The following is a 13,736-nucleotide window of genomic DNA, read 5'->3' on the forward strand; positions in this document are numbered from 1 at the left end:
AAATATAATTCCTGGAGAAAGGAAATCTTACGCGTCATGCATCCACTAAATTCAGTGTATAAGCTATATCAATTAATTTACACCAAAGCTTCCTCTGGGCAATACCTGGAAAAGCTAAATAGTCACGATCCAGTTTTATAGTTAAATTGATGACTCCGCTAACTATCAGCAGACCCTTAGCAAAGGAAATAAACTGCTTTGCCACTGCTTTAAGGTTTATTCTTTGATCAACATTTGGTGCATACAGATTCACTATAATAAACCTTCATCCCTCCAATCTCCACATTAAAAGATGTAAAGTGCCTTCCTGAATCTTTCTGGACTTCTAATAACCTTATTCCCAAAGACCTATGAAACAGCTCAACCCTCACCCCCCAACCACACACATTTATTTTTCAATAGTTTGATGCCAAAATGATAGGATTATGGTCCTTATGTGCCAACATTAATCTGCTCTTCACAGATGAGTCTCCTATATCAATACTAAATCTGCTTTTAATCTAGCCACTTCTTGAAACAGCAACTGCCATTTCATAGGTATATTTAGCTTTTTTAACATTTAAAATCAAATGTTCAAATCCACCATTTCTTCCATTCTAGGAACATTTTTGTGAACCCCATTTCCAATAACCACCCCATCACCCCCAACTAGCCCTATTCCCCATCCCACCCCCTTCAAGCCTATGTCCCCCTATCAAAATCACCCAACTCCCCCAATTTCCAAACCCCAACCAAATCAACCCCCTTTTCTAATCCGCCCATCCCACCAAATCTTTGCCCTCTTTACTCCTGGTAAAGAGCCCTATGGAGGAATAACCCTACTGACCAGATGACACAAACAGACATATTAAGCCATCCATAAAACAGAAACAGTATGATAAAAAGTATAACTCTGAAAATGAGGAAAAGAAAGATATGAGACTCACAAAACAGTTACCACCATCCGCAGCTCAAAATACTGCCCTCACCCTATCCTCAAAAAAGTGTCTCCAAATCTTTCAGTCTGCTGCAGGCTTAGCATTCTTGCTCTGTAGCGGAACGCGTTTCCATTCTAGGAGAAGAGGATGTCGCTGCAGCCATTTTCCCAGCTTCCAAGTACTAATCTTCATGATCCTCGCTTAATCCTGCTCTCCACAGTGCCTGTCATGCCTCCTCCCAAGTTTTGGCTATAAACGATGCTCCACTGGCAGTGAAGCTTAAGCCAATTGGGAAATACCATTTGTGCCGGACATTGTCCCCCTTCAGCACACCTGGAATCTCCTGGAAGTCCCATCTGCTTTTTAGAGTGGCAGCCAATAGATCTCCAAAGATCTACAACTTGTGAGACTCCCAACAGAAAGTGCCCAAACTCCTTACTTTTGCCATCAATTTTTCTTTGACTAGAAATTCTGAGAGACACAACGTCCCATTCTGATGCCTCAGTCCTAGTGCCCTATGCGCTCGCTCAATATGAATTTGCACAGGGTCAGGCATTTCCTCTCCACCACTTTCCAAAAGCCCCATACCAGTCCTTTGCACCACATCCACATAATATATTTACTATTCTCTGAAAGGTCTCTGATGCAAATATTTCTTTGGGCCCGATTTTCCAAATCCTACAGTTTCTCTCTCAGTTCCACATTGAAAGATTCCAGCTCCTTGGTGCAAGTCTGGAATTCTATCAGCTGCCTGGACTGCTTCTCCAGTCGCTGCTTAATCTCATCTATCCAGCACTTAATATCTGTAATTTCACTGTGCATCTCTGATACAGAACCCAAGATCTCACTCTTCACTGAGGTTATGTCCCTTTTAATATCATAAAATCATGTCTCATCTCCTCTCAAGTAAACTCTTTATCGACATGGGATAGCTTGCTTACTTGATCGCCATCAACCTCAGAGCACAACAGTGCTTAATCTCAGCAGCCTTCTTTTGTATCAACATCTATCCCTTGATGCCTCACACCCTCCAGCTCAGGCAAAAAAGTACTGTTGCAGGTTATAATGCAAAATTTGGGTTTAAATTAGTGCCTCCGATCAGAGCTCCCTGATTGTTGCCATCTTATGTAGGGACTTCATTTCCTAACTTTTTCAGCTTTTTTATAACAAATTTCCTCATTTTATCATACTCTTCCTTTCTATTAGTTAAAAGCTTCTGCAGTAGTTTTCCTCAGTATTTGCCCTCCACTACCTTGATCTCTTGCACCAGGTCCTGTGTTCCACTGAGAACTACATCTAATATAGTTCCCTTTCTAATGGGTTCCATGACCAGCTGCTGCATGAAGTAGTCCATTGATGGCATCTAAGAACTTTACCTCCCTTGCATGCTCTGATGTGACATTTACCTAATCAAATACTCAGGTAATTGAAGTCTCCTATAATTATTATGTTGCTCACTTTACTAGCCAATCTAGTCTGTTAGAAACATAGAAATAATGGCAGCAAAGTAGCATTTTACAGTCTGTTTCCTCATGCTGGCCAGGTGGGTGGTAATTTATCCCTACTACCATACCTTTTCCTTCTACCCTTGGAATTTATATCCATAAGGATTCCAGTACAGTTTGTTTCCTGCAAAACGTTTATCTTGCTTGTCTCTATGCCATTCTTAACATATGTGTCAGCCTTTCAACAATTTTATCTGCCCTATCATGTCAATATAATATTGTACCCTGGTATTAGTGTCCCATTGGTTATCCTCCTTCCACCAGTACTCCTAGATAATAAGAATGCTCTCAAGATTGGAGGGGGTAAGTGAATCATATCTCCTTCTGCCCCGTATGCATGGTAATCAGCGCATTAGTAAATAGCTGCATCAGAAGCACCACAGCCTGATTCGCCAACAGAGTAATCGGTTACAGCACTAAGGCATCAATGGTGCCAAGGCCCAATGCATTTTTGCTTCGGGGCTCGATACATTGATGGCATCAAGACTTGATGTTTTTTTCAGTGTCAGATTTACCATCAGCTCCACAGAGTGGCACGTCTTCTTCTTAGATGACTTTTTCCGTTTGTTCGACCACAAAGACTCACCCTGTTCCATGAAATGGGGAAATGTCTTTGATAAGCTCCTACTCAACTTGACATTGAGGGAGCTAGGACAGACTGTGGATCTTGAGAGACTTATGCAGTTCCGCCATTTTTCAAGTTCTGGACTTTTGGGCCACTGGACAGTTGTATTACATATAAAAAACTGTGTGTATAACCCTTAATGGGGTTTTTAATCCCAGGGCACACAAACACATTAATTTCTTCGGGGCTGCTCTGGCTAGAAAATTTACTCCCACATTTGACTATCAATCCTGGGGGGATTCTTTTTATGGAGGTAAGCTCTTAATATGGCCTGTACCATAGTGTCTTGCTACCCAGTGTATTTAAATAATATAGATCCTTCCCATGAGGTGAGAGGCTGTGACAAATCAGACAGGACCAAGTTCTGGGTGTTAAAATAAAGTTTACAGATTGATAGTCATTAAATTAAGTCCATTTGTCAATATGTTGAAGTTACATCTGACTGTTGGTACAAGTGTATCTCTATGTACATAGATGTCTTTTTATTCGGGCATCTGGATAGAGCGCCCCAAGGTGATATTTAAAGTGCAAAGCTCACCTAGAGGCTATCCGGGAATCCTAGTGGAGGAATCCCCAACTTCACAGCAAAAAGACCTAGCTTAAATCATCTTCGACTCAGTATGGGGATCTGGATGGGGTCTCCCGATCTTGTTCTTTCAACCTTAGGTGATATTTCTGGGGACTAGCATCAGGCTACCCAAACACTGCAATCCCAATAGGAAGGGGGGGGGGGGGGAATCCAAAAACCTCCCCACAATGTTCAGGTCCAAAACATAATTCTGAAGTTTAAACTGGACACATCTTCTACCCTCATTGTCTCTCACAGCAGGATTCATCACTAGTGCTTGCCCACCTAGGGTTTAGAGTGGGCTCACAGCTCTTTGGTCCTCTGGTGAGAGCCCTTTCGCCCCAAAAGGGTATCAGGTATAAAAATATCTCTTCTATAAATTAGTAAGAGAAGGACCCTCTGGCAGGGGAGTGCACGATGAGGTGTCACTTCTAACTGAAACTCCATCTGATATAAACTGGGAGGCCTCACCAAAGTGTAAAACTTAAACATTCTTACTGTTCAAAGGCTTCCCAAAGGTTTCCTAAAATGGCTGGGCTAATTAGTATTGAGGCATCCAATTACAGCCCTCCAAGGTGGGAGGGACTGAAAGGATGGATGGCTCCTTAATAGTGTATTATATGCAGGGACAGTAACATCTGGTGGCCAAACCGGGGGGGGGGGGGGGGGGGGGGGTGCGCCACATATGTCTGGAACATGCTGTAACTATGAGGGTCAAACTTGCACAATCTCGCAACAGCTTGTGCAGTGTTGTGGCAATCAATGGTATCCATGGAAAAGCGTACATGAGGTTTTCTTTCCCTAAAGAGAAAGAAAGCATCCTGAGCTAGTCAGATTTCTGGGAAGAATCAAGCAGTATTGATTTAGCTTCCCATTTTGCTTCAATAAAACAGATCAACTGATTGTAAACTCTGTAAGTCGAATAGCCTGGCTGCGCTGATTGTTGTAGAGACTACTCGTGAGGGTGGAATACTCTGCTGAGGTAGTCCTTCAGTGTGTTGGAGACTCCTTAAGGTGGGTGGCCTGTAGGGCAGCCTGATTGCTAGTTCTCAATCATCAATTGTTCCTGAAAGAGAGGTTACAATCTTGTGCCTCCTTGCCTATTGACATAAAATACAGCAACTTGATTGTTGGGTTGAAGCAAGATGATAATCTGCCAAAGGTGATGCATGAACGTCGACAGAGCATATCTGATCGCCCTTGGTTGCATGAAGGGTGAATTGAAAAGTAATTGTCTTTTTGATACTAAATCCCTGGATATAGAAGGATCCTGTGTGAACACTCCATCCCTTTATGGGGCAGGAGTGGGAGAGTCCATTACTAGTGTTATCTAATGAGGGAACAAGCAGAGTGGAGCTCTGTTTTGAAGCCTGCAGGAAGGTAACTCTCAGTGCAACTCCTGCTTCATGTCATCAGAAAGTATTAATATAGCTGACACCGGTTAAGTTATTTGAATTTATGGAGAATGCAGATCACATTGCAGGTAACGAATATAAAGGCAGGTTGGTGGACCTAGGTTGATGGCCACCACCAAAAAACCCAACACTTTGGTTGCAGAGCAGTGAGAGACCAGAAGTTTATGACTGATAGTCATCAGTGTATTTACTCACCCATTAGAAACACATCCTCTTGGAGAGTCTATCCATATTCTCCGGCACTAGGCTTAACTTCTCAAGCTGACCAAAAAGCCTAACTGTTGCAGCAGGCAAATCATCTTGCATTGGATAGTGAATGCTTTTTTCCCATGAGTTTCCTAGGATTAGTAGTTTCTAAGTACTGGAAACTTGAAGCCCTTGATAATGGAGGTGTGTCACTACCACTACAAGGCATTTGGTAAAGAGTTTTGGAGCTGCCAAAAGGCCAAAGGGAAGCATCCCTTCTTGAAACGAAGATAGCGCCAGTGGGAACAATGGATGTATATATTTATACATGTATCCTTCAAATAAAAAGCACACATCGATTTCCCCTTCTGAAAGTACATAAAGATGAGGGAATTCATTTTGATATTCTCTTGGGTAGAAGTTTGTTCAAGTAACACAGATCCAGAATGGAACTCAATCCTCCTGAATTCTTCGGGATGGGGAAACTATTGGGGGTAAAAGCCTAGATCATGGTGAAAAACAAAGGCACTGGCACTTTTGCTTATCATTGAAGATGTGATTATGCTCCTGTCAATTGACACAGTTCTGGATTAAGATTCTAGCAATGTGTAAGTGATGGCACCTGGGAAAAAACAAAATGGTATGCAAAATCCACAAAAGTAAGGACCCAAAAGTTCATGCTTATCTGGTGCCATGCATCCAAGAAGGCTTGGATTCTGCCCCCTACTGGAACAGAGAGACGATAATTGTTCAGAGGAATCAAAATTTAGGCCCAGGATTGGCTGGGCCTGCTGCGCGGTTTTAGGCTGACAGCCGAAAGCTCGGTCCTTCGGAAGTGTAGAAGTTGTGTCTCAAATTAGGGATTTCATGTAGGATGCATCGAGAGTCACAGGACCACTACATTTTACATTTTTATTGAAACAGTTTCTCTGAGTTTCTCTCTGAAGGGGATATCTCCCAGACAAGGGAGTTTTGTTCACCTTCCACGGTACAAGAAACTGATTTGAATGACTCAGACAGGTCAAAAAAGATGACATAAACACTCTTCTGCATCTAAAAGAGGTTGTGGGAAGCAACTGGAAATAAGTCATGGTTTATTTATTTATTTAGAATTTTTTTCTGTACCACTTCTTCATAGAGGAATATCGAAGTGGTTTCCAATAAAACATACATAATAAAATAGGTTCAGAACATTACAAATAAACAATACAGCATAAACAAAAGTAGTACATAGTAATAAAAGGAGGAGTTTCATAAACTCGTATCAAAGCGGGAGAAGGAAAGAACTCAAACAGGAGCTAATAGACTGAATTGCCAAGCTGCACAAAATAGGGGCAGATTTTCAAAGGGTTACGTGCGTAACATACGTGCGTAACCCCAGAAAAGCTGCCCCTGCACGTGCTGAGCCTATCTTGCATAGGCTCAGTGGTGCGCACACGCCCCAGGACACGCATATGGTCCGGGGCCGGGACCAAGGCCTCTGGAACAGCCGCCGTGCCGGGGGATGGTATGCTGGCAGCTGGCCGGCAGGCGTAACTTTTCCGATAAAGGTCAGGAGGGGGTTTTAGATAGGGCTGGGGGGCGGATTAGATAGAGGAAGGGAGGGGAAGGTGCGAGGGGGCGGAAGGAAAGTTCCCTCCGAGGCCGCTCCAATTTCAGAGCGGCCTCAGAGGGAATGGAGGAAGGCTGCGTGGCTCGGCGCACGCAAGTTGCACAATTGTGCACCCCCTTGCGTGCGCCAACCATGGATTTTATAACATGCGCGTGGTAGTGCACGCATGTTATAAAATCGGGCATAGATTTGTTCGCGTCGGGTTGCGCGAACAAATCTTATGCCCGCACGCAGGTTTAAAGATCTGCCCCATAGGTTTTTACATTCTTCTTAAATTCTTTGGAGTGGTATTGGAGCACTTATAAAGATATGGCACCATATAAAATTGGAGAGTAGCAATACAAGTGAGGGTATTGAATCTTGGAAGTCCTTCCCATCAAAATTGTTCCATAGTTTACGGTCTTTCCCTGAATGTAAACTGTAAAGAATTTTCAGGGTTCTGTTTGTTTTCTTGACACCTTCTTTAAGGCAGAGAGGCAAATTGCAAACTGCAAACCCTAGAGCTGTTTGGCTTCTATATTTGAGATCCAGTTTCCTAATGGGAGGTACGCCAGAGATAGGCACTTCCTACATTCTCACCTGTATTAGATTCAGAATTTTGTGAAGTAGAAGAGTTGCTGGTTCTGATGGGGTATCTAGTATAAGAAGCAGCTCAAAGAACTCGGTACGGCAGTCTCCATAGTTATGTACATTAGCACCCAGTGCCTTTACATCTTTACCACAAACTCAGAATATGTCAAAACCTGCAAGGGCAGGATATATATCTGGGAAGCACCAAAAGTGGGTTAAAATGTATACCTGTAGATCCTTCTTCTGAAACTAACACCAAAGGCAAACTGGAGGATTTCCCAGTAGGTCCTGAGGAGACATACCTTGATCAACCACATCTGACCGACATGACTCCACTGTAACTGAGTAGGATAATGAAGAACTTTGTAGCAACAGTTCTAATAATGTGTTCAGCCCTATAGGCGAAATTAGAACTCTGGTTTGGGGGGAGGGGAATCACCAGCAACTGTAGAGAGAAGTGGTTAGATCATTTCCTCCAACTCTTTAGGAAAAGAGGTAAATAAATTTAGCAGTTTCCCCGCAATCTGGTCGAATAACTGATGCATCCTCTGACCTAGTGAGGTTCTAGTAATGGGAGGGGGCAGATGTAACCTGCCCCTTGCACTGCTGACTTAGGATGACCTGCCTAGAGCTAATTAGGCCAATGAAGCCTGATAACTGGGATCCATGTTCTAAGAGTCTATAGCTTTGATGTTGCATGCATTAATTGCATCAGTATTATCTTAGAAGAAAATCATGATGCCGCACGTTCTGATGCTATGCGTCGATGGATCAATCAGAAAATTGTATCAATGCTTCAAAGAAGCATGGGTTCTATATTCAATGGGCTATGAAGCATGGTGCAGTCGGAGCATGTCAGTGCATCAATTATGCAAACACTCCATACTTCCAATGTTTTACTTTTTCGGTACAGGCACCATCAGGGAATAATGCTACTTTTTTTTCCAAAGCAGGGTGGCTTGTAGTACTCAATCCCATGGTATCAATCGGGCCAATGGGGGAGTTTTAAAGGAGTTCCTGCTCAATTCTATATCTGGTGAGGCAGATAACACAAGGCACTGCGGGAAGAGGATCTACTGCCAATTCCAAGAGTTTACGCAGTTCCTCAATTTTATTTGCCCTGGAACTTGGGAACATCCATGTGCAGGTCGCAGTCCAGCTCAAGGCATCAACACCACAGCTCATGGCCCCCTATGAAGGGCCTAATCTTACGGCAGACACAGCTCTTCATAAAACTGTGAGAAGGCACATTTTTTTCTAGCACTGAAAATTGCTGATGTAAATATAAGGAAGAAAAACAGAAAAAAAATACTGAGAAAAAAAACAAAATTTTAAAAGTTTAGAGAAAAAATTATACATCCATGCTTGTGCTCTGACACAAAATGACTGAGGAGGCAATGCCCACATGGTAATTCCCACACATGCTCAGTAAAGCTCAAAGCTCTACTAGCCAGGAGAGACGAGTCCATTTGTCATCACCGGATGATTTCAACCACATATAATGGCTAATGCAGCCTGCTTATCAACAGAAAAAACTGGTGCACAAACTACCGGTAAAAAGTGCCTATGGACTTAGCAGCAATGCAGACAATTTAAATGTATGCAATATTTTTCATAATCCTGATCATTCTGACTGGATAAAAATACAGTTTAAAAAAAGTCACTTACATTATTAATTCTAAAATATTTAAGTTGGAGAATGAAAGTTAAAAAAAAAAAAATTACCAAATCATCCTGTTGCAATCGCTTAGATTTCTCCTCTTCCAGTTCCTTTTCCAGATTTTTAATATCATTCTGAAGTATAGAATTTGACCTGTTCAGTTTTTCAGATGTTGCCTAAAAGAAGAGTCAGTTTCAGAGCTAGTAGATGGATTTTATATATATAGCATTTACAATAAACAATAACCACTTTATAAGCAGATCTGTATATGCACTGCCATATAAGACAAACCTATTCTATAGTGATATACACTCTGTTGCTCAGACTCACAACAGCAGCAAGTGAAGTTTTAATAAATACATTTAACAGTTATCCTCTTTGTAATTTAAAAATATCAGTATATAACAGACCTATTGGATTCTTTGAAATATGAAATATTCTGTTAACTTTAAATAGTTACACTCTGAATGCTCAACAGCCAGAAGCACAGTACGATAGCTATTCCATCTTATTTATGTCTAATTATCAGCTCTCAGCTTCCCTCAAAGCAGAATAGCAAGATCTCAGACTTTATTCCATTTCCCCTCAGAGAAACAACCAGTCCCCATATAATACCCTCCTTTACATAAAATGATAGCTATTATCCTCCCCCCCCCCTTTACACAATGAAACCTACTAGCACAGGTTCCTCTCTGACCTTTACCCTCCCTTCCCCCAGCCTCATGCAGGGAAAGAGGAATCACCTACACCAACTGATAAGTTGTCAACTAAAGGTATTTGCTTCATGTTTCTTTTAATCACTTTTTTCTCCTTAAACTCATGTTGTTGTTCTTTCACTTAATGCTCTTTTGATTGCAAGGCAACACCTGGCACTTTCTAGTAATTAAAGGGAAGACAGATTTACATTCAAGTAAAAATTACTGGGGTACTCCTCCCCCCTCATTTCTTTAAAAATAAAGAACCATCTTAAAATGGATAAGGATGGCATAGCCCAAAAATAAATTACTTCCTAGTAAGGAATGAAACTTACACCGATCTATCCTATAAATAGGGATTGAGAAATACACCTTGCTGACATTAGGAAAAAATCCTATTAATATTAACCAGTCTGTTTTACCTCAAGATCTGTTGTTTTAGATGACTCTTTCACAAGGCTAGCATCCTTTAAAGACAGCTCTAACTCTTCATACTGAAAGAAAAAGTTTCCAGGTCAGACGTTCAATGAGATCAGAAAATATTCTATAAAGCAAAATATACGGACAGTGCAGCTACTCAGTGTGAGGAGATTAAGCAAATCAATACCAGCTCAGGCCCTCGAATTGAAAAGAAAAACTGTGCAAAACAAAAACAAATACTAGAGCAAACAAATACCTGTTGTTTGCAGAGGCTGAGATTCTCTAGAACACTGCATTTGTCTTCTACGAGTTCAGCAACTTTATTAGCAAGTTGCCTCTCTCTTCCTGAAAATAGTAATATTAATATTAACTTATTTATAAAAAAACATGAAAACTGAATCATATACTCTGGGCTGGCCACAGCAGTCATACTCTTGAGGAGGAAGGAAAAGACTGATCCAAGCTATGATGGCATCCTGCTGATACTATAGTGATGGATTAGTGATGGGGAGAATAAGAGCTTGAATCTAAGATCAACAAGAGCTTTAATGCCAAAAGTTGTAGGATGCCACAAAAATGAGAAAAGAAAAAAAAATGTGCACTCTCATTCTGAACGCTATGCACGTGTGCACACACAATGCAGCAAATAATGTAAACTAAAACACAATATCCTGTATAAAATTCATTCAGTTTTATTTGCTTGATCATGTCTATTTTGTGAAAAGTAAAGCTATGCTACACACATACTGCACAGCAATTCAATTACTGCAATATTTATACACAGATCATGTATTTAAAGTGATCTCTGGTTTGGAAGACTTGTTAATGAGATCTAACATCTGCTGAATTGGGTTTTTAAAACACCTATGTGTGTCAGGTACACAAGGCCAATAAAAGATCCTTCATATTCCAGCAGTATTTCTAAGGTAATTATCCCATTGTCTTCAGCCATTTTCCCTATATATATATGTAATATATATGAGTTGACATTACAGAGTTGACATTACATATATATGTGTATATATGTAATATCAACTCTGTAAGGCATTCTATGCATTAAAATATTATATATATGTATATACAAACATACATACATACATCTATATTATTATTTGACAAATATCAGGCCATCTTTAAAGCTTGCATTAAAAATAACTATATTAAAGCTTACTGAGTACACCTGTAAGAGTGAGATACAAGAATGGGTTAAGCTTTTACTTTTTGCCAGATTGATTATTTTCTTCAGACTTGAGCATCCTAAGGCTGAAGCTTGATGATGAGTCAACTATTATAAATCTTCTACAGCTGAGTCTCTAACTAATTGAGTTAGTCAAACAAAAAGCAATTTAACACTAATTAAAGACTTGAACCCTAATGTCAGAAAGAAAAAAAACCACTTACCTAGATAAAGTCGACTTTTAATCTTAAAGAAACAAACAGACAAATTATTATTTCTAGTAGGTGTTTCATAGTATAAGCTGTAAATACAATTCAAATCATTTACTATGTAATTCACACAAATCCTTCTGATTATTTTTTCAGATTTAAACAGAAGAAGAAATTCCTTATAGGCAAACTATGGTAATAGATTAAATTAGTTTTACAAATATCACTCTGCAACAAATTCTAGCCTAGGAGCTCTATTTCAAAAGTTTCCATAGTGAATAACATAGCACATTTACGCTAAGTAAGAGGGCAGTGTGGTTATGGAAGCAGTCAGGAAGCGAGAAGAGTTCTTCAGGCCCAATGAAAGTCATTGCCTCAGAATGAATCTGGTACTGGAATAGATTGCTTCAGTTCAATGGAACCCAGGAAAACTGCTAACGGTAAAATCTGAACCCGGTGATGTTTGGTTCCTTTTTTGGAAGCTCAATTCCAAACATCTATATTTTTCTACTGCAACCACACCTCTCCAAACTTAAAGGATAGTTTCATCAGATCAAGGTTCTTAATGTTTAGCCAACACATTCCCAGGGCTGACTCCTTGATGGGTGAAATTACCCAAGTAGCAGGCCGATACAGTACAGTGCGCGTTTTCCCTTACCCCTTATTCAGTAAGGGGAGAAAAACACGCGTCCAACCCGCGGCACCTAATAGCGCCCTCAACATGCAAATGCATGTTGAAGGCCCTATTAGGTATGCGCGCGGGATACAGAAAGTAAAATGTGCAGCCAAGCCGCACATTTTACTTTCAGAAATTAGCGCCGACCCAAAGGTAGGCGCTAATTTCTTCCGGCACCAGGAAAGTGCACAGAAAATCAGTAAAAACTGCTTTTCTGTGCACCCTCCGATTTAATATCATAGCGATATTAAGTCGGAGGTCCCGAAGAGTAAAAAAAGTAAAAAAATATATATATATTTGAATTCGGCCCGCAGCTGTCGGGCCGAAAACCGGACACTCAATTTTGCTGGCGTCCGGTTTCCAAGCCCGTGGCTGTCAGCGGGCTCGAGAACCGACGCCGGCAAAATTGAGCATTTGCCCGCTCTCCCGCAGACTTTACTGTATCAGCCCGTAGGAGAGGAGGTGAAGCATATGTCTACAGTCAGATCTCAGCCAATGGTAATGCAAATACTTCCAGGCTCTCCCTGGTCCCCTCCTCTTAAAGCATGGATGCTAAGGTACCAAGTAAAACTGGGAGAAGTCTAAAAATACGAATACAAATAAACTTGATGCTTTACAGCACATTTAAAGAGTTTAAACCACAACTGGAGATTATGAGAAAGAGTCAACACAATGAAAAAGACCCTGAATTGGTCTAAAAGAAAAATAGGTTTTCAGAAGCAGCTATGCAGGACAAAATGAGTTTGTGAATGAAGAATGAAAATCTAAAATAAAATCTATAGATAAGCTTCCTTGTCTACTGACATGCACCTTAGTTAATATGCCCTATATTTGTATCCAATTCCAAATAAATTTTTAGAATACAGTATCAACAATTATTAGACAAGTTAATGCTTATTTATAGTAAATAATTTGGATACTTACTGATTGACAGGTTCTACAAACAAACAGTAATGCTGTAAATAATCCAACAATCGCAGCACAAAACACCATTTCCCAGGGAAATCCATGCAGATCATGGCCTGGTTTTAGATCTTCAGGCAATGCTTCCATTAACTATAGACAGAAGGACAAAATATGTCACTCTCATGAGCAGAAAATAAAGCAGTTTACAAAAAGGTAAAAAGCTGTCTTAGCAAGCAGTTTATATGTATGTAACATTGTTTCATGCATAAGAAAATAGCAAATTTTAAAAAGTTAACATAATTGTGAATGTATTATTGATCATTAAAACTATAACATGTATAAACATAAGAAAACATTTACCTTCAAGTTCTGAAACCTGTATAACGCATCAAGACTCAAAATGATTTAAAACCTCTAGAAATAAATGTAATTTATATATATTGGATATTCTGCAAAAGTTGAAGAAATGTAAAATGTATACAGCCATACTGCAATTCTGTAATCAGTTTCCTTTTGGCCCATATCATCTTTTCTGAAATAAAGATCTATTGTAGACATTCATTCCAATCAGGGTTACCAACTCATATAACGATGT

At 40.2% G+C, this 13,736-nt stretch overlaps 1 protein-coding gene across 7 annotated transcripts in view; it reads right to left on the bottom strand.

Annotated features, from left to right (window-relative positions):
• The window catches only part of MIA2 (MIA SH3 domain ER export factor 2), a 316,566-nt gene that overhangs the window by 184,267 nt on the left and 118,563 nt on the right, over positions 1-13,736 (bottom strand). For all 7 annotated transcript variants that reach the window (XM_029598487.1, XM_029598488.1, XM_029598489.1 and 4 more), the window contains 5 exons: positions 13,160-13,291; positions 11,575-11,596; positions 10,430-10,518; positions 10,176-10,247; positions 9,124-9,234 (listed from right to left, as the gene is read on the bottom strand). In XM_029598487.1, the coding sequence (XP_029454347.1) occupies positions 9,124-9,234; positions 10,176-10,247; positions 10,430-10,518; positions 11,575-11,596; positions 13,160-13,291 (426 nt within the window). The remainder of the gene's footprint in view (positions 1-9,123; positions 9,235-10,175; positions 10,248-10,429; positions 10,519-11,574; positions 11,597-13,159; positions 13,292-13,736) is intronic.

Source organism: Rhinatrema bivittatum, chromosome 4, assembly GCF_901001135.1.
Source record: "Rhinatrema bivittatum chromosome 4, aRhiBiv1.1, whole genome shotgun sequence".
Lineage (NCBI taxonomy): Eukaryota > Metazoa > Chordata > Amphibia > Gymnophiona > Rhinatrematidae > Rhinatrema > Rhinatrema bivittatum.